The sequence below is a fragment of the Ruditapes philippinarum genome, unplaced genomic scaffold (assembly GCF_026571515.1).
Source record: "Ruditapes philippinarum isolate M1 unplaced genomic scaffold, ASM2657151v2 ctg4106_1_1_1_1, whole genome shotgun sequence".
In the NCBI taxonomy this organism is placed as follows: domain Eukaryota; kingdom Metazoa; phylum Mollusca; class Bivalvia; order Venerida; family Veneridae; genus Ruditapes; species Ruditapes philippinarum.
Genome location: NW_026860596.1, coordinates 25,285 through 45,288, shown reverse-complemented (window position 1 = coordinate 45,288; position 20,004 = coordinate 25,285). Strand labels below are relative to the sequence as shown.

At 32.3% G+C, this 20,004-nt stretch overlaps 1 protein-coding gene across 2 annotated transcripts; it reads left to right on the top strand.

The window, feature by feature from the left end:
- Positions 1-1,547: 1,547 nt before the first annotated feature.
- LOC132712727 (T-complex protein 1 subunit eta-like) lies at positions 1,548-19,866 on the top strand. Of its 2 annotated transcripts, none has more exons than XM_060695145.1 (12): positions 1,548-1,662; positions 2,517-2,670; positions 3,374-3,480; positions 3,813-3,938; positions 7,489-7,541; positions 8,931-9,102; positions 13,580-13,744; positions 14,729-14,862; positions 15,522-15,674; positions 16,530-16,681; positions 17,177-17,365; positions 18,439-19,866. In XM_060695145.1, the coding sequence occupies exons 1-12, from the start codon at positions 1,657-1,659 to the stop codon at positions 18,657-18,659; spliced, it is 1,632 nt and encodes a 543-aa protein (XP_060551128.1). In that variant the 5' UTR covers positions 1,548-1,656; the 3' UTR covers positions 18,660-19,866. The 2 variants fall into 2 exon arrangements, with proteins under 2 accessions (XP_060551128.1, XP_060551127.1); XM_060695144.1 differs by having other exon boundaries at positions 8,910-9,102.
- Positions 19,867-20,004: the final 138 nt, after the last annotated feature.

Here is a 20,004-nt window from a genome sequence, read left to right as displayed (position 1 = left end):
AAAAGTCGCAGTCTATTATTTTGCCCTTGATTTTTTGTACAATTTCTATAACACTTGCAAAAAATGTCGCGGGGTTCTTTCTGTTCCTCGACTTTTTATAGACAAACGAGGAATGAATAGTAGAGTAAAACCATGAACTCTACTGGCCACTGAAGTCAAAATTTTCCTTGCTGTTTCCAACAACTGTTATACAATATCGAGGTTTATATGTTCCCCGCAACATTTTTGTACGATTTGGGCGGAAAATCTCGCGGATTTGTCAATTGCCCGCGACATTTTATGATAAAACGATAAAATTTCTCGCGGGTTTGAAATGGCCGCAACTGGCCACCATACTATCAAGACCAATCGCCTAGCGACTTCACATCTAAGATTTACATGTAATGCTGGACATCCTATATCCGGTACAGGAATATTAAACGACAATACAATGAATGGAAAAAAAGCATTAATAGCTCTTGTTCTTTTTGTATTGTGTAATCACTGTAAAAGTGTTCAAGTAAAAACTGGTGTGTCTAATGGCGCACAGTACTCCATAAAACCCTTCCTGTCACCGATAAAATCCTTAAGAAATTCACAAAACAACTTTTAAAGTAATCAAAAATGATAATTCATGAACAAAACGTACCATACTTAAATTATAACCAAACTTGAAATGACCATCTTCAAAGTCTTAAAGAGTTAATTTCGACTGTCCCGTACTGGGATGACACCAGAATATCTTGCCCACCGCCTTGCACTTCTTTCTTTAGAGGGAAGAAAGACAATCTGCTTACTGTAGATGTTAACCGTTAACTAATTGCTGGTATATGATAATGTGACAGCGACGTTTTATTTTTTGTGTACTGGCAGATAAGTTTACAGCCACCTATTGAACTTAAAAATCAAATATAAAAGTAAGTTTGCACTGGGACAAAAACATTAGTTTATTTTTGTCCCAGGTTTGCAAGTGAATGATATATATGTCTGGATGATGAACTTGGTAGAATCTTTGAAATTGCGAGAAAATAAAAAAAGTGTCACGAGTTTGAGTTTCACAAATTAATTGTTTTCTCTCTCTCTCCCCCCGTTCAGTTTTGCATCCGACGCAAATGATTTGTTATATATAAGTAGGTTTATCACATTGTTACACAGAGTATATGAAAATATTTCGGTGTTAATGAGTTATTGTCCTGCATAACGCGTACTATAAGTATCATTAACACTGTGAATAAGGATTTCATTCCAACTAATCTAAAATCAATATAAATATATATATAAATTTTCATAATTATACATAAATACAAAATGTAAACATACAAAAGGGTTGGGCCAAAAGTTATAACAACGTAATCGGGGGCCCTCCCCTGAATCTCTGTTTAATGTAATGTAATCGCAGTCTAAAGTACAGTCATGATACAATCACGGATTTATATTACATAAATCCGTGATACAATGCAATAAAATCATTTTATATAAAAAACAACAATGAGAAATAAGATATGAGACATTACAAGCATTATGCAGTCATTACGAGAAAACAAATAAACACAAGAATAAAAGTTAGGAACGAAATATAACCGGATTGAGGACGGCTACTTACGGGTTATTATTTTTGAAAACTCGATTACCTCCCTTGGCAGGAACTCTTCAAAGTAGAGAATAGAAGCTTTCAGAATGATGGTTTGTTTGGATTCACTACCTTTAAAAATCGCGTTTAATCAAGTGTTCTTTTGTATTTTATGTTGTTACATTTAGATGCAAATATGTATTTATGCTATATTCCTGACAAATTCATCTTAATTTTTAAGTTCTGATTGTTCTGTGAATTAAAATTTTACATGAAAACTTTTCATGTGTGAACTTGTAGAAAATACTGGAACATTCTAAATTCAGCATTACAGATATGGTATTTTTTCAGTTTAAGAATATGAAAAAATGCAGTTTTTGAAAATAGTTTTATTGAAGGCTGAATTCTCATTACCTTTGTAAATATAAACAATCAATAAAACAATTTGTCTTAAGCTGCGGATTTTAGTTAAAAACTAAAAACAGCAAATTTCACATTGAATATCTGTAAATTTATGGATTAAAAAATCTTTTAAATTCTAGACCATCTATGAATTTACGGACAGTCCGTAAATATCATGAAATCCTAGACCTGTGCTAATGGCGTTATCTGTAACAGTATTAAAATGTCAGATTTTAGAGATTTTGTTTTGATAGATGAAGTGTTGGTCCCAGTGGCAGTTTCTACGGAAAAATGTCATAATTATCTTATGGGAATAAATTATCCGAGGCTTTTGATTAACATTTTATTCAGCATCTGCTAATTTTGTCTTGACAGTGTTTGCTGTTTAGATCCTTAGTTGAATGAGGCAAGAATTTCTCCGCAAGGAGTTTAACATTAGTCAATTTAGTGGATGATAGAAAGATTTTGAACATTGAGTCAAGTGGTAAAATGTTTACCACCTCTGAACTGCATAGTTCAATGTTCTCACTAATTACTAAAATGCCACATCTTATTTCTATTTCAGCAACCACAGATTATCTTGTTGAAGGAAGGGACAGACTCTTCTCAGGGAGTCCCACAGATAGTTAGCAATATAAATGCTTGTGGTGCAATAGCAGATGCTGTCAGAACCACTCTTGGCCCAAGGGGCATGGACAAGCTTATGGTTGATGATAAAGGTGAATTACTCTGGGGCAAAAAAACCCTTCTTTGTTGAGGCCGAATATAGGCTGCTTCCCCAACCAAACTAGCCTCTTTTTTCCCCAGTTTGGTCCTCTAAATTCCCGCCTTTTGAAATTTCCCATAGAATTTAGAACAAAATTAAATGATGGTGTTGAATTAAGGTATTTTACTGCCTTATTAGTATTTTCAAGTGCTTTTTGCTTTTCTCTTTTGAAGAACTTATTAAAATTTTGTGTTGAATTTGAGACCCCTTTTCCCAAAGTATGCCAAAATCATGCATATTTTCCCCAAGAAAAAGGCTGAGGCCCCTTCCCCAAAAATGGTGTTTTGGCCCTGAATGATAAATTTTTCTGTAGGACTACAATAATAATAACAGTGATGTATGAAATAGATGGAAGCATGAAAGATCTCCCAACATACGAAAATAAATTAAAAATATAAATGGGCTCTGTTACAGTAGGTTAAGTGTTTAACTAAAAGTTAAACAATAAACTTATTTGTTTTATGCCAATAAAATTATTTGAGTTGTGGTTGTTTATGGAAAAATTACACAACTGTCTTTCACTGTCTGATTTCATGCGTAACTCAATTGCTATCTATAGATATGATATTTAAAGTAAAAAATTTATGTAATGTCTATTTATAACATTTTTAAAGCAGAAATTTACAACACAAATTTAATTGGATATATATTTGTAGGTAAAGCAACAATTTCTAATGATGGGGCCACCATTTTGAAAACCCTGGATATTGTTCACCCAGCAGCTAAAACTTTAGTTGATATTGCAAAATCACAAGATGCTGAGGTAAGGAGAATAAATCTTGTACTGAGGCTAAGCCAAGTGCTTTGTTTTGATTTTCATGCAAAAGTTCTAGTACATACATTTAAACTGTTTCAAGGAAAGATTAGGTATAAAAAATTGATTTCATTACAGTTTCATTAAAGTTAAAAATTACATGTTACCATAATAACTTAATAAAGTAATTAAAAACAATAATGATAAGGACATTGAAACAATATTTCACTTCACTCCAAGTCAGTAATGAATATGTGGGCTGTCTGACCTTTAGCATTTAGTTTTTGTTGTAAAGTTATGTGAAATAGTGATTAAGTAATATATAATTTTATTGTTTGAAGGTTGGAGATGGTACAACTTCTGTTGTATTATTAGCTGGAGAATTCCTTAAGCAGTCCAAGCCTTATATAGAAGAGGCAGTGCATCCACAAGTTGTCATCAAGGCATTCAGAAGAGCAGCTGCACTAGTAAGTCACACGACAATAATCATTAAACACAGTGACTTAATTATCACTGTTTGATGCATTTTATGTGTAATTGTGAATAAATTGAATCTAGATCCACTCCTTTTGGCTGTCTATGTTATGTTTATATGATAGTCGATCTAGGGTGGTACATGATCACCAAATCTGACAATGATTTTGGCGTATTTGCTTCATCATAGTTCAGATATGGGACATATATTTCCTCAATTGATGAACATTGTAGAATAATGACACAAAATTCAGGACTTGTGTTTTGTTAGTTCTTTATTTTACATTGGAAGTGTAAGATATTTACTGTAGTGAATAGTTCACAAGTTGTTATTATTAATAGCATTTTTAGCTCGACTATACGAAGTATATGGAGAGCTGTCCTACTCGCCCCGGCGTCGGCGTCCGGGTCCAGATTTTAGATTAAAGTTTTGGTGCAGTAAAATATTTTTCACTATAACTTTGTCATTTCTTAAGGTATCAACTTCAAACTTCAAATATATGTTCCTTATCATCAACCACATCTTATGTGACAAGGTTCATTACTCTAGCACCAATATTTTCAGATTTATCTCCCCTTGAACTTAGAATTTTCCTTAAAAAATACTATTTTTTACTGTTACTTCTTTATTTCTTAAGGGATCAACCTCATACTTCAAATATATGTACCTTATCATCATCCCAATCTTATGTGACAAGGGTAATAACTCTAGCACAAATATTGTCAGATTTATCTCCCCTTGAACTTAGAATTTTCCTCAAAAAGTACTATTTCTTACTGTTTCTTCTTTATTTCTTAAGGGATCAACCTCATACTTCAAATTATTTTACATTATCATCATCTTCATCTTATGTGACAAGGTTCATAACTCTAGCACCAATATTTTCAGATTTATCTCCCTTTGAACTTAGAATTTTCCATAAAAAATATTATTTTTTACTGTTACTTTTATATTTCTAAAGGGATCAACTTCATACTTCAAATATATTTACGTTATCCTCATCCACATCTTATGTGACAAGGTTCATAACTCTAGCACCAATATTGCAAGAATTATCTCCCCATAAACTTAGATTTTTTTACTAGAAAAATTTTATTTTTTATTATAACTTTTTTATTTTTAAAGGTATCTACCTCAAACTTCAAATACTTATTCCTTATCATCAATTACATTTTATGTGACAATGTTCATAACTCTTGAAGCAATATTTACAGATTTATCTCTCTTTGAACTTAGGATTTTCTTTAAGAAATACAATAACTTCTTTATTTTTTAAGGTATCTACTTCAAACTTCAAATATATATTTCTTATCATTACACAAATGTTGTGTGACAAGGTCCATAACTCTAGCATGACTATTTCTAGAATTACTCCCCTTGATCTTTGAATTTATGTTAACAAATATTATTTTTTTACTATAACTTAATACATAATTATACATAATTGATTTTCCTTTCATAGTTTTGTCCTCCTTACTGCGTCCAGTATTTCATTAGTCGAGCTTCGCTGTCTCCTGTGACAGCTCTTGTATTTCTCCCTCGTAAATATATGCATTATATCAATAAGCTGTGCTTATTTCTAGTAAGAATAAACATTGTTGTGATAGGCAATATTTGTCTTAATTTTGTAAAATTGTGTTACTGAAAGATCTGGGTTTTTTGTGTGTATTTTTAGCTCACCTGTCACAGTGACAGGGTGAGCTTTTGTGATCGCTTTTCGTCCGACGTCCGTCCGTCCGTAAACTTTTGCTTTAAATGACATCTCCTCATAAACCACTGAGCCAATTTCATCCAAACTTCACAGGAATGTTCCTTTGGTGGTCACCTTTAAAAATTGTTCAAAGAATTTAATTCCATGCAGAAGTCTGGTTGCCATGGCAACCGAAAGAAAAATCTTTAAATATCTTCTTTTAAACAACCCTAAGAGCTAGAGCTTAGATATTTGGCATGAAACATCTTCTAGTGAGTGTCTATCAAGTTTGTTCAAATAAAAGCCCTGGGGTCAAATTGGCCCAGCCCCAGGGGGGTCATTGATTTTCCCTATATGCATATAGTAAAAACTTAAAAAATCTTCTTTTAAAGAACCGTAAGAGCTAGAGCTTAGATATTTGGCATGAAACATCTTCTAGTGAATGTCTACCAAGTTTGTTCAAATTAAAGCCCTAGGGTCAAAATTGGCCCCGCCCCATGGGGTCATTGATTTTCTCTATATGCATATAGTAAAAACTTAAAAAATCTTCTTTTAAAGAACCCAAAGAGCTAGAGCTAAGATATTAAGCATGAAACATCTTCTAGTGAGTGTCTACCAAGTTTGTTCAAATTAAAGCCCTGGGGTCAAAATTGGCCCCGCCCCGGGGGGTCATTGATTTTCCCTATATGCATATAGTAAAAACTTAAAAAATCTTCTTTTAAAGAACCATAAGAGCTAGAGCTTAGATATTTGGCATGAAACGTCTTCTAGTGAATGTCTACCAAGTTTGTTCAAATAAAAGCCCTGGGGTCTAAATTGACCCACGCCCCAGGGGGTCATAGATTTTCCCTATATGCATATAGTAAAAACTTAAAAAATCTTCTTTTAAAGAACCCAAAGAGCTAGAGCTAAGGTATTTAGCATGAAACATCTTCTAATGAGTGTCTACCAAGTGTGTTCAAATAAAAGCCCTGGGGTCAAAACTGGCCACGCCCGGGGGGTCATTGATTTTCCTTATATGTGTATAGCAAAAACTTAAAAATCTATGAAAAAACCCAAATAGCTAGAGTTTAGATATTAAGCATGAAACATCTTTAAGTAAATATCAACAAAGTTTGTTCAAATAAAAGCCCTGGGGTCAAAACTGGCCCTGCCCCAGGGGTGTCATTGTTTTTAACTATGTGTGTATAGTAAACACTTTAAAAAATCTTCTTTTAAAAAACCCAATGAGCTAGAACTTAGATGTTTAGCATGAAACATCTTCTTATGGGTGTCTACCAAGTCTGTTCAAATAAACAAATAAAAGCCCTTGGGTAAAAATTGGCCTGGGGGTGGGGGGGGCCTATATACAGGTGAGCGACCTCAGGGCCATCATGGCCCTCTCTTGTTTAAATTTTCTTACTGATGAACCAGAAAACGGTCTTTATATATAAAAATGATCATGTGCATTTCATCTGTATAAATGAGGCAAAGAATTACAAGAACTTAAACTTGGGATGGTGGGGTGCTTGCATCTTGTCATTGATAAATTGGAAAGAGTTTGTTTGCTTTAGACCTGTGTTAAGTTTCTTAATGATACCCACTCCTTTTGGCTGTCTTATTACATTTTTATGATGGTCGATCTAGGGTGGTATAGAAAACCATGTTCAATTAAACATTTTACAACTTTGTAATGTGATCAACATTTTGAGCATGGAACATATTTATAATAAATGGGTCATGTTTTCTTTTTAAATGCCATATTGTGTCCTATCTTGCTTTACAAGATTGGTTATTTGTATGCTCTAGGGCAAGAAACTGATATAAATTGAGAGAAATTAGTATTTACTTACTGTGCTTATGTTTATTCTAGGCTGTTGAGAAGGTTAAAGAACTTGCTGTACAAATTAAAAGAAGCAACCCAGAGTAAGTGGCCATGCAGGTTTTGTGTCATTATTGTTGTGTTTAAAGGTGTTACATTGTAAAAGAAAGCTTTTTCAGCCCAGAACTAGTGAGTAGTGTTTTGAGGTTACTCCTAGTTTAAGTATAATAATTATGATTAATAATTTCAATAGAAAATGTTTTCTGTTGACATTTTAGTCTGTCTGGTATTATACTGATTATATTTGGAAAGTTTTGTAGCTGCTAGTGTATAGTTGATCTTACCCATTGATTAGGCTTGTCATATTTTACATGAATATGGCATACAAAAGCAATGGTAAATTAAACAGGTCCCACGAACATTGCTTAAGGTATGCCATGCCCTTGTAATGGAACCGGGACCTTATATTCTAAGTTCCTTATTTATCAAGGTTTACCAATTAAAATGACAATGGTTGCTTATTTGTTCTTTAATATTTTGATTTCATACAGCATGATCTTTGCTTCACATAATAAGCTAATTTACTTAACAGAAGAAACAACATTTACCTTGATCATATTGACAAATGAAATATTATTGAAGTATGAAGTTGTCCACTAATGGGCGTATATATGAGAGGATAAAGTCATGGATACTCAGAAAAAAAGTATATTTTTTATAACATGTTAAGAGTAAAGTTGTTGTAAGAGTTGAATGAATATTAGAGAACAAGAAAATTAAAAGATAATAATAGTCTATCCACACCTTTGGTCAGCTGTTTAACTGCAGTGTTATAACAGTTCTACTGTGTGTGGTATATTAACAGATATGATGTGCAATACCCACAGCAGAAATACATACAGTACTGTGTTTCAATGTGACCTGCACACATTATCCTGTATGGTATTCTCTTCACCTTGTGTATATTTATGCTTGTGTGTTGTTAAAACCCTCTGCATGATAACAGATTATACCATTTTACCAATCTGTAACCGCATTAATTGTTCCAATTAAATCAAATTGAATGATAAATAGATTGAAAATGATTTATTGAAAATTTTTGGGGTTAGGTCAAATGTTCTGGATTTGTAAAGATAAACAAAGTTGGAATAGCTATCCAGCTAGCTTAAAGAAAGTCTGGGTTCTACTTTGGTGCCTGCTTGTGCCTGAAATTATGCACCTGAGGTCTTCCACCACCAGTAAAGCTTGAAAGTCCATATATGATCTGTACTGCGTTTGTGCCAGGTAAAATCAAACAAACAGTTTTTAGAAAATGCCTAAATTTGTGTGGAATCCATTTAATTCTGTATAAACATTAATGTCAAACTTTGTTGTTTTGTGTTAATGGCTTGTTAATTTTGCTTGAAGGAACTCGAAAGTATTGTGTGAAGTGTGCTAATCAAGATATATCGTCTTTATATTTTTTCTATAAGAAATAAATTGGACATTTACAGAGATCAGAGACAAATGTTGTTGAAATGTGCAGCTACCTCGCTCAGTTCTAAACTGGTTTCTCATCAGAAAGAATTCTTCTCGAAGATGGTTGTGGATGCTGTTCTCATGTTGGATGAGTTACTTCCCTTGAACATGATTGGTGTGAAGAAAATAACAGGTGGTGCATTGGAAGTAAGTTGTTTAGTATATTTAAGTTAAAAGATAAAAAGGATGATGGAATAACTAATCATTTACATATTCTTGTGCCAACATATGGTTTCAAGTAAATGTAAGCTTTGAAAGTTCCAAGTTTAAGTAAGTTTTATGTTATTAATTATATGATAAGATTTAGTGAACATCAGTTATAAAGGTGTGGTGAATCACTGGAAATAATATCTGTAACTAAACCACATGAAGTCAGCTGTTTTGCTTCATAGCTCTTTAGTGTTACGACTGTGGAATAATAAAATGACCTTGACCTTCACTAGATCTTTAGTCGTACTGACAAGAGGTCGAAGTAAAAGGTCGTTGTCACTAGTGCTTCCAGAGAGTTGTAGCCTATATCTTGTAGGATACTTAGTTGGTGAGGCATACATTTGAGTTTTAAACATTATCTTCATCAGTGGTTGTAATCAACAGTAGCCCAGACACCAAATACAAGTTATTTTTTTTAACTCTTTTGGGCTAGCGAAAATAGGAGAAAATTGCTAGGGTACTAGTCTCAACTTGTTTGTTAAATTTAATTCTAATTTTCATGAATTTTTGACTGAAATAAGGCAAGTGTTGACTTTCTTGGGAGTATTGACTTGATTCCATATTCATCTATGAGATGTTGTGAAGAAAAACGTGTAAATGTCGTAATTTGATGATTAAAAAGGAATGTTACTCCTTGTAATCTTGTTCAGTGTTATTATAAAATGTATTGTGTAAGTTGATTTAAAAGCTTGTTTTCTGTGATCCATTTTGTAATTGCTTCTAAGATTTTCAAAATGAGAGTGCAACATGACAAACTGGGTTTTCCAGTACCACATGAAGTCAGCTGTTTTGCTTTATAATAGCTCTTTAGTGTTACGACTGTGGAATAATAAAATGACCTTGACCTTTTCTAGATCTTGAGTCGTTCTGACAAGAGGTCAAAGTAAAAGGTTGTTGTCACCAGTGCTTCCAGAGAGTTGTAGCCTATATCTTGTAGGATACTTAGTTGGTGAGGCACACATTTCAAATTTGATCACTCTTGACCAGTGGTTGAAAACTTTAAATCAGGGATCATTCTAGGGGGCAATTTCTCGCAAAAAAATCACCAAAATCTCAGGGAAATTTGTGAAATGAGAGAAAATCTCGCACGGCAATTTGAGCCGGAAAATGTCTAATCACAATCTAAAGAATGCTAAAATTACACAAAAATATGATGAAAAATTCACGATTCCCATCAAGAATTTAATTTTAAATTGTTAATTAATGAAATCGGTGTAAAAAACTCCAAAAAGTAGTCCAACACTTTAAATTAATTAGCCTAAAATAATTGCCGATCGGAGACAGTAAATTCACCGTACAGAAATACAGTATGATGGCTAACCTTTATCTATCTGTAAGTGGAGAATTTACACAAAACACTTTTAATTGATTTTAATAAAAGTTGTTAGACACAGACTAACATAAAAATCGACATGTCAAAAACAAATAAGGTCCTACCGGTAAAATTTGTCTTCTAATGTCACATCAACCACGGTAAATTTTGCCGTAAAGAACAAATTTAAAAATTTTGTTTTAAGACTCCTGATGAAATAGCCGATAATAAATATTCTTTTATTGAACAAAAATATTTAACTTTATATAATTGCAATCAGCAACAGTTAGAATTGTGAATGTTTCAGCGAAAAACAGACAAATATTCATTTGTCACATATTTTCGCGATGCCGTGATTAAAAAAAATATACTTAAATGAAGCTAAGTATTATTTAAAGGTGTTTTATAACACTAAAAATGATGTTTATGAATAAAAATTACTTTAGGTATTGTTTATATTTGTGGATATGGAGATATTTGTCATCATGTGTTCACTGTTCAGGTCACATATTCAATGAATATTTTTTAATGGAGGGAGGTGTGTGAAGAGAATCATATAGAAAACAAAATGTAAGGTTATAAAAAATATTCTTCAAATCTCAACAATCACTTCTGTACAGTACATTGTTGTCCATTAGGAACATTGGCTGCAAATAATAGTTGTAGTAGATATCCATGTATAATTCTTTTATATTTCAGAATAAAGATGTTATATTTATTTTTCACAATTAGAATTTTATTATGTTTAAAAATTCATAAAAGAAAAGACATAGGATGTGTTAAAAAAGTGAAAACAAAAATCACTGAAATAAACAGAGCTACATCTTCTTATATCCTCATTAGATAAACAATGTTTATATGTACAGTGATTTTAAAAAGTTAGAAATTTCCATATTTTTAACCTCACCCATCATGAAAATTAAATCTCTCAAGAAAATCTAATTTCTCTCATTAAAATTTCTCAAATGAGAGAAAATCTCTCACTAAAAATCCTGACCAGAATGATCCCTGTAAATCAACAGACGCCTGACACCAAATATTAATTTTTTCTCTTTTTGGCTAGCAAATTTTAAAGGGAATTTGCTTGGTCACTAGCCCAACATGTTAATTTTCATGAATTCTTGACTGAAATAAGAGATAGAGTATTCCTTTTTGTTGGAGTAGTGTGAATTGATTAAATATTCATCATTGAAATGTTGTGATGAAAAACTTATAAATGTCTTAAATCTTGTTCAGTGGTGTATTCTAAAAAGAATGTGCAACATGTCAAACTGGGTTTTCCAATACCACATGAAGTCAGCTGTTTTGCTTTTTAGCTCTTTAGTGTTACGACTGTGGAATAATAAAATGACCTTGACCTTCGCTAGATCTTGAGTCGTTCTGACAAGAGGTCAAAGTAAAAGGTTGTTGTCACCAGTGCTTCCTGAGAGTTGTAGCCTATATCTTGTAGGATACTTAGTTGGTGAGGCATACATTCTTAGTTCTACTACTGGAAGAATAGGGAGATCTATTGTACTCACCCAGGCATCTGCGTCAATCACTCACATGGTATAGTTTTTGTGCAAGACTACTGAAGGGAATTGATTGAAACTTCACAGACACATACTCTTGCATAATAGGAAGGCAATACTTCTGGCCCATTACTCTAACATGGATTTTGGCAGAATTATGGCCCTTTTTGAAATTAGAAAAAGCTATATTATACTGATAGTTGAGCGTGCTGTCTTTCTAACAACTCTTGTTCCGCCTTTAGATTTACATAGCTGTGTGAATATAAGTCACAAAGTTTATGTTAATTCCACACACAGACAGCTGTTTGCTGTATTTGGCAGTTCAGTGTTTCACAGTGTGGTATAATGAATAGCTTTCCTCAAGTTGTTAACTATCTAATGTTAGGTAACATAGTTATTAAAGCTGACATAAATTATCACCTATACATAATGATCACTTTAAGGTGTATTGTTATGCCCCATATTGGTAAATGTGATGCTTGTATATCTGGTTTGCTGCTGAGACAGAAAACACGTTGGTGAAACATCATTCACAGAGCTAAAGCCTTCAGACTTTGAAACAAAATACTCAAATTTACCTCCTTTTGACATATTTAAGTATAAATATGACCTTTATGAGAAGGTCAAATTTCAAATATGATTAAATTAATGTAAACCTTATTTTAAAGAGAAATCTGACGTGTGTTTATGAATGGATTCATATTCAGTTGGCACCAAATATGTGTTCCACACACAGACAGCTGTTTGTAGTATATTGCAGTTCAGTGTTTCACAGTGTGGTATAATTAATAGCTTTCCTTAAGTTGTTAACTATCTAATGTTAGGTAACATAGTTAGAAGCTGACATTAATTATTAGTAATAGAAAGAGCATCAAAACACGAGGCTATCTGATTTGTACAAGGGGGTGTAGCCCCTGAGAATTAATCAGATTTCCGAGAGTTTTGTTCTTTCTCTTTTATATCGTAGCCAAACATAAAAACACTTTCCCTGTTGTCAGAAAACGAGACCCTAGAAAAAGGTAACCAATGAACAAGCATCTGAATATGATATTTCTATCGCTCTCCCTTTCTCTGCCATCACAATAAGTAATAAGTAAACCCCAGCAAAAATGAGCCAATCATGGGCATGCTCTGGAGTGCGGGTAACTAATATCTGCACTCCAGTTAACGCACTGTGCATGAATGTATACAAATTAACCATGACACATTTTCAACAGAAAGGTCCCCAAACTATGATACAACCTATACATAATGATGACTTTATGGTGTATTGATATGTCCCATAGTCGGCACCAAATGTGTTCCACACACAGACAGCTGTTTGCAGTATTTGGCAGTTCAGTGTTTCACAGTGTGGTATATTATCAAGCTTCTTTCTTTAAGTTCACTGCATATTGTCTTGTAACTAGTTGATAGAAGCAAACATGTTTTGTTTTGATTTTTTTATCAAATATTTGTTTGATAGGATAAATTTCATGGAAAAGTAAAATAAAAAAAAACTCTTTTTGCATCCAATATTTTTCCAAGCTGTTAACATTCATGAAATGTATTGATAGGTCTGTAATTTATGCTTCTTATTTTGATTCTCTAGGATTCAAGGCTAGTTGATGGTGTAGCGTTTAAGAAGACATTCAGTTATGCTGGTTTTGAAATGCAACCGAAGAAATATGAAAATCCAAAAATAGCTTTGCTGAATGTAGAGCTTGAGTTGAAGGCAGAGAAAGAAAATGCTGAAATTAGAGTTGATAATGTCCAAGTAAGTGTTTTATTAATATTCAAATTATAATATTCTAAAGTATCATTATTTGCATGGATAAACATTTTATAATTAAGTTCATCTGGTCAGCTGATTATTTAAATTATAGCAGTTAGCTCAGTTTCTAAACGGCTTCAGGATTTCAGCATCATAGTTTGATTGCTGTATTTTATTTAATAGTTTAATAGCTGCATATTTACCTTAATCATTAACCCTTTACCATGAACAAATATCCTACATGGACTTGCCCATCTTATAATATGGACAAAACCATTATCGTTATTAGGGAAAATTTCAAAATATTTACTGAATAGTAAACAGTGCAGACCATGATCAGAAGGCTGGGATATATGCCAGGTGATTATTGTTTGTACTGGTTGTATGTGAATGTTGATATGCTGCCAGCAGGCTAAGAGGTTAAATTGTAGTCATTTGAGATTTTAGTTTGTCATTTTGGAATTTTTAATGTTGACAAGAGTACTGTTTTTCCTTGAAAATCAGTTGAATGCAACAAATAAATAAAACATTTGCCAGCCACCACTGTTTGAAATGACCTTTGTCAAATAATGTACATAAGCTTACACTTCCGGGACACTTTTCATTTGGAGGTGGGGCATGTTAAGAATTATATAGGTGACTGATCATTTGAGTTACCTAATTTTGATAATTAAAGTTGATTTTACAGAATTTTCACCAAAATATCTACATAATTATACAAAATGTCTTCAGTTGTACCTTCCAGGTTATTTTTCTAGTAAAATTAATGTTGATTGAAACACTTTGATTATGAAGTTGACCTTTTATTTCCCCGTGTACATTCCAGAGTATATATCTTAATTGGTAAAGTAATCTTATTTATTCACTAAATTTCATTGATGTCTCATTTTCTGATCTTTAACAATTCAAGGTTCTCCCAGGCAGCTGCCAGCAACTCTGATATTTTGTTTATTAAATGTGTTTTATATTTTGTTATTTTCACTTCAGGAATATCAAGCTATTGTAGATGCAGAATGGAAAATTTTGTATGATAAATTAGACAAGATTCACAAGAGTGGAGCTAAAGTAGTTTTGTCTAAATTACCTATTGGAGATGTAGCAACACAGTATTTTGCTGACAGGTAAATCCGTTGGCTGATTCTTGTGAACTTGAGTGAACTTATATATTTTTTATATATTCAATATTTTTTGTGTGATCTAATATCTTGTCAGATAGGATTGTTGTTTGAATAAATATTTACTTGATAAGAAAACATGTATATCACTTACTTTTTGTTTGGGGGAAATGAGGTGTATGTTTATAAGATATTTGAACTCCTGTTACATTAGAAGCTATTTATGAATGGAGGTCAGGTTTACAAAACCTGGTAGTAAATATGCCTGTGTATAGGTAGTAAATATGTCGGAGTATATAGTAGCAATGTCTTAATATACTTATATACAACAGTTTATATACAATTATTTATATACAACAGCTGATATTCAACAGTTATTTAGAGATAACTTGTGTGAGAAAAACTTGAGTTTTCACCATCTAGATTTTCTGTTTCATGCTTAAATGTGATTTCATAAAATGAGTCGTGCCATGACAAAACTAACATAATGGGTTTGCGAACAGCATTGATCTTGATCAGACTGCGCGGATGCGCAGGCTGGTCTGGATCCATGCTGGTCGCAAACCCATTATGTTGGTTTTGTTATGACGCGGCTCAAATATTTTTCTTACCTTTTTGCTAAGAAATAGTATGGAGAAGATTAAAGGTAATATTTTATATTTTAGAGATATGTTCTGTGCTGGGCGTGTGGTAGATGAAGATTTAAAGAGAACAATGAAGGCATGTGGTGGTTCTATACAAACATCAGTTGGTAATCTCGTAGACAGTGTATTAGGCTCATGTGAGAAATTTGAGGAAATACAAGTTGGTGGAGAGAGGTTAGTAGTTTACTATTCTTTCAATTTTCATTTTAATGATAAGGTACTAACGAAACTTACATCCTATTTGTTTTTGTGGAGAATAGTTAGTATTTACAAGCTGCTAAGTGTATTATTTCCTTCATACAATACAGTCAAGATGGTTTAAAAGCACATTATGCCTCAGAAACAAATAAATACTTCTGTAAAAAGGACAAATATGAGTTTTATAACATATATACTGAAACAAAAAAGAAACTCTCTCCAAGTTTGAATGTAGATATGTTTGTACAGTTTTTCAATCCTTTTGAAACTCGATTTTTACGTTGAATAAACATATCAGGCTTTTATACGGGGATTAGCTGACCGATTTTGCAAACAAAACGAGTTTTACAAGCTACTACATACTACATGTATATAAGTGTGTACATCTAAGTGGTACCCTTGAACAACTGGCACATACTTTGCGAAAGTTTCTTTTTTAGTTCAGTATAGTTAATGGTTAAGAGCATGTTAGCAGGGTCTATTCTAGGATTCGAAAAATAGGGGGGATTTTTATCGAAAAGTCAGAATTTATTATATTTGTTGATCTTTTCCCTTCTTTCTCTATGTAAATTTTCCCCCTGCCTCTGAAAAAATAGGAGTGAATTCTCAAAAATAGGGGTGAATCCCCCCATCCCCCCTCCTAGAATAAACACTGTGTTAGATGCAGATCACCTGAAGAAAGTTGTGTTGAATGTGATAAAAAGTAGGAAATATAAAGTAGTATTTTGACTTCCATACAAAGTACTTAATCACTTTTAGTTTTATCCATTCAACATGTGGTTATTTTCGGATCAGTTATGTTTCAATTATATTTTGTTCATATGTTTACAGATATAATTTGTTTACTGGCTGTGTACGAGCTAAGACATGTACGTTATTATTACGTGGTGGTGCGGAACAGTTTATTGAGGAAACAGAAAGATCTCTACACGATGCCATTATGATCGTTAGACGAGCAATGAAAAATGATTCTGTTGTTGCTGGTAAGTCTATATGTTTTCCATGTTACTGTTAGGTATATATTATTTTGCTCATTTAAAGTGAATTATACCAGACTTTGAAAAGTTATCCTTACTGTGCCAGATTCATTTACTAGGATACGTTTGTTCAAATTGTTACAATTTTGTAAATTTTAATTTGAAACAATGAAATAAAAATTGTTATAGATTTTTAAAAAAAATATGTAATAAAACAAACAATATTTGAATTTAGATTGGTTTAACCAATAAATACTTCAAGTGATAAAAACAGTATAATGACACATGCATGAACATGAGACTAGGTCAAATCTCATAACATTATATACATACTGGAACATATTGAAGCAATATTTGGTACTGTACTAGGTTGTAATATTACACACTTTTATGATGATCTAAAGAGTACTGTAATGTATTCATGTGAAGATTATCAACTGATGTGAATATTTTTTTATTCCTTTTACCTAGAACTATCAATAAAAACTTTTATATTAACAGGTGGTGGAGCTATAGAAATGGAACTAAGTAAACATTTACGAGATTGTTCACGGACAATAGCTGGTAAAGAACAGTTGCTGATCGGAGCTATGGCCAAGGCATTTGAGATCATTCCTAGACAGTTGTGTGAAAATGCTGGTTTTGATGCAACCAATATTCTCAATAAACTCCGACAAAGTCATGCTCAAGGTAGTTTATTACAATCTAGTCCAGTTTTCCATAGATTTACTACAGAACTAAGAATTTTCTGGGTTTTCCCAACTAATCTGGGGTTGCAAACAAACTTTTACAGTTAAAACTAAAAAAACAGCCCAACAGGTTGAATAATCTATTGTGAACGGCAGTGCTCCTTGTAGCTTAAGGTCGTTTTCAGGAGTTTTCATATAGACATATAGAAAACGAGAACTGTGACCCCAATTTTTTTTTTTCACTTAAAATGTTTCTGTTATCATATTCTAACAACATGCCAAGTTTAAAGAAATTCTATTGAACAGTTTTAATTTTGCCTATATGTCTATATGAAAAAACTCTCGAAAACATCTTTAAACGGTTTTAAGTTTGGTTGTACGTGGGGATTAACTTGGAAAAACCCACACATGTTAAGTTCGGAATTGCAACAATTGCGTTGTTTGGTGGAATAGTTAGCTTGCCTTATTTGTTTAGATATCTCTGGTTCACAAGATAGAGATCTTGATTCTTGTCCGAGCCAAACCATTGCTTCATTCATTATGTTTAAATTAGTTAAAAGTTAATATATCAAATCTGTCACAGTTGCATTATGTTGTTAACCTTTTACCCCATGAGCATGTGAAAAATGGCCGTTTTCATTGAAAAGCCTCCTGTTACAAAAAAAGTGGTGTGAGGGGGCAAAAAGCCGTTAAAACACATCTATATGAGGTAAAAGGTTAATGGGAGCAGGTATTTTTAATTGCACGTAAAAAAATTCATTATATTATATTTCTTAAGATAGGATGTTTCTTTATTTTACAATTATTTTGGATTATTGAACAATAGCATTGGAAATAAAATTGAAATCATGTAGAACTTTATGGGAAAATATACCAAGAAATTTTATTTTTTGAACATTATGCAAGTTTGAAGGCAGATATAATATAACTTGCCTCGTTTTCTGACACTGTTTATCAACAGTTACATAGAAAGTGTAAATTTTTACTTGACATTCCACAATTTTAATTTAAAATTTTATTTCACATGTTAAAGAAGCATTGAAATTTAACTACTCAATTATTTGCTAATTACAGGTGGCAAGTGGTATGGAGTTGATGTCCTTAATGAAGATATAGCTGACAATTTTGAAGCTTTTGTTTGGGAACCTTCTGTAGTAAAAATTAATGCTATCACAGCCGCCGCAGAGGCTACCTGTCTTATACTGTCTGTAGATGAAACCATAAAAAATCCACAAGCTGGAGGTGAAGGAGGTCCTCCAGGAGGAATGGGGCGGGGTCGAGGACGACCTATGTAGACTGAATATTCATTAAATTAAGCCTCAGTGTGATTGTTATGTAAATGTGCTGGTTTTTTTCTGAAGATATTATTTATTTCTCATCATGGAGTACTAGAATTAGGGAAAATACATATGGATGTCACATTGTATATTATATTAAGAAATAGCATGTATTCCGTTTATTGTACTGGTTGCGCAAGTTTGACAGCAAAAGTTATTTCTTGACATTATCACATTAATGGTACTGCTTAAAATTATGTATTTGAAATTATCTAAGAAATCCTTGAGGCTTGCTTTTGTCACTTGCCAACCACACTATTGTTTAAGAGGCATTTACACAGTATGCTAATATGCAATAGTCATTAAAATAATCTTGTCTCTTATTGTTGACTGAAAAGAGTTTTGTTTTGAAAAACATTGTCTTCATTATTAGCAATATTATTAATTTAAGTTTTACTATATGAAACAAAACTTTTACATTTTTCCCCTCTCGCTAACAATTGTGTTCATGATGTATCAGTAAATAAGTTAAGTGTCAAAAGGTCAGTTCGTTCAACATTTTAAATGTAAACAATTAAGTCCCTGTGATAAAATACATACATGTTTCATTTTCTCTGCCATGGCATCAAATTTATTGAATATAGAACTGTTGTAAAAATATTTCACCCCAGTTAAATTTATATATTAAAATAAACTGTATTGTAAAACATATATTTTCCCATATCTTTTGCATAATTCACTTACATACATAAAATCCAACAGAAGGAAAATTTTAAATTTGGGACAGTATGAATATTGTAAAAAATTATCTTGATCTATTTTATAATTCATTTGATTTCCTAGATTTTTACTAGAATGGATGACATATCTCAGTATAGTAAAATCCACTTCAGTGAAATACAAGTTCCAAATCAAGACACTTTTGTAATAAGGGTTATGTATTAAAACATCTGTATCACATAATTAACACAATTTGGTTTTCAAGGTTTTAATTGTATAAAATTAAATATTTTCAAAATCCCTATTCATGGTTAAATCATGGTGATGATACCTGAACTGTCTCGATTCTTGTTTAGAATATTATTATGTTCATTCTTTGTTATTGTATATTTATTGAAACGTTTTTGCAACAGTTCTATATTTGATTAACAGCTGAATGTTTGTAGTTTTTGTACATGCTTCATTTTAATAGTCTTTTTCTACTAAAAATAAATTATGAAAAGTGCAGATTTCTTTGGGTTTTTTTCTGTTTGTCAAAAATATTTGCCTTGCACATTCATTTGTCTGTTTAATTAAGAGAATTACTAGAAGCTTCAAAAGTACTATCAAAACTTCATGAAAATTTGGGCTAGATTACGATTTC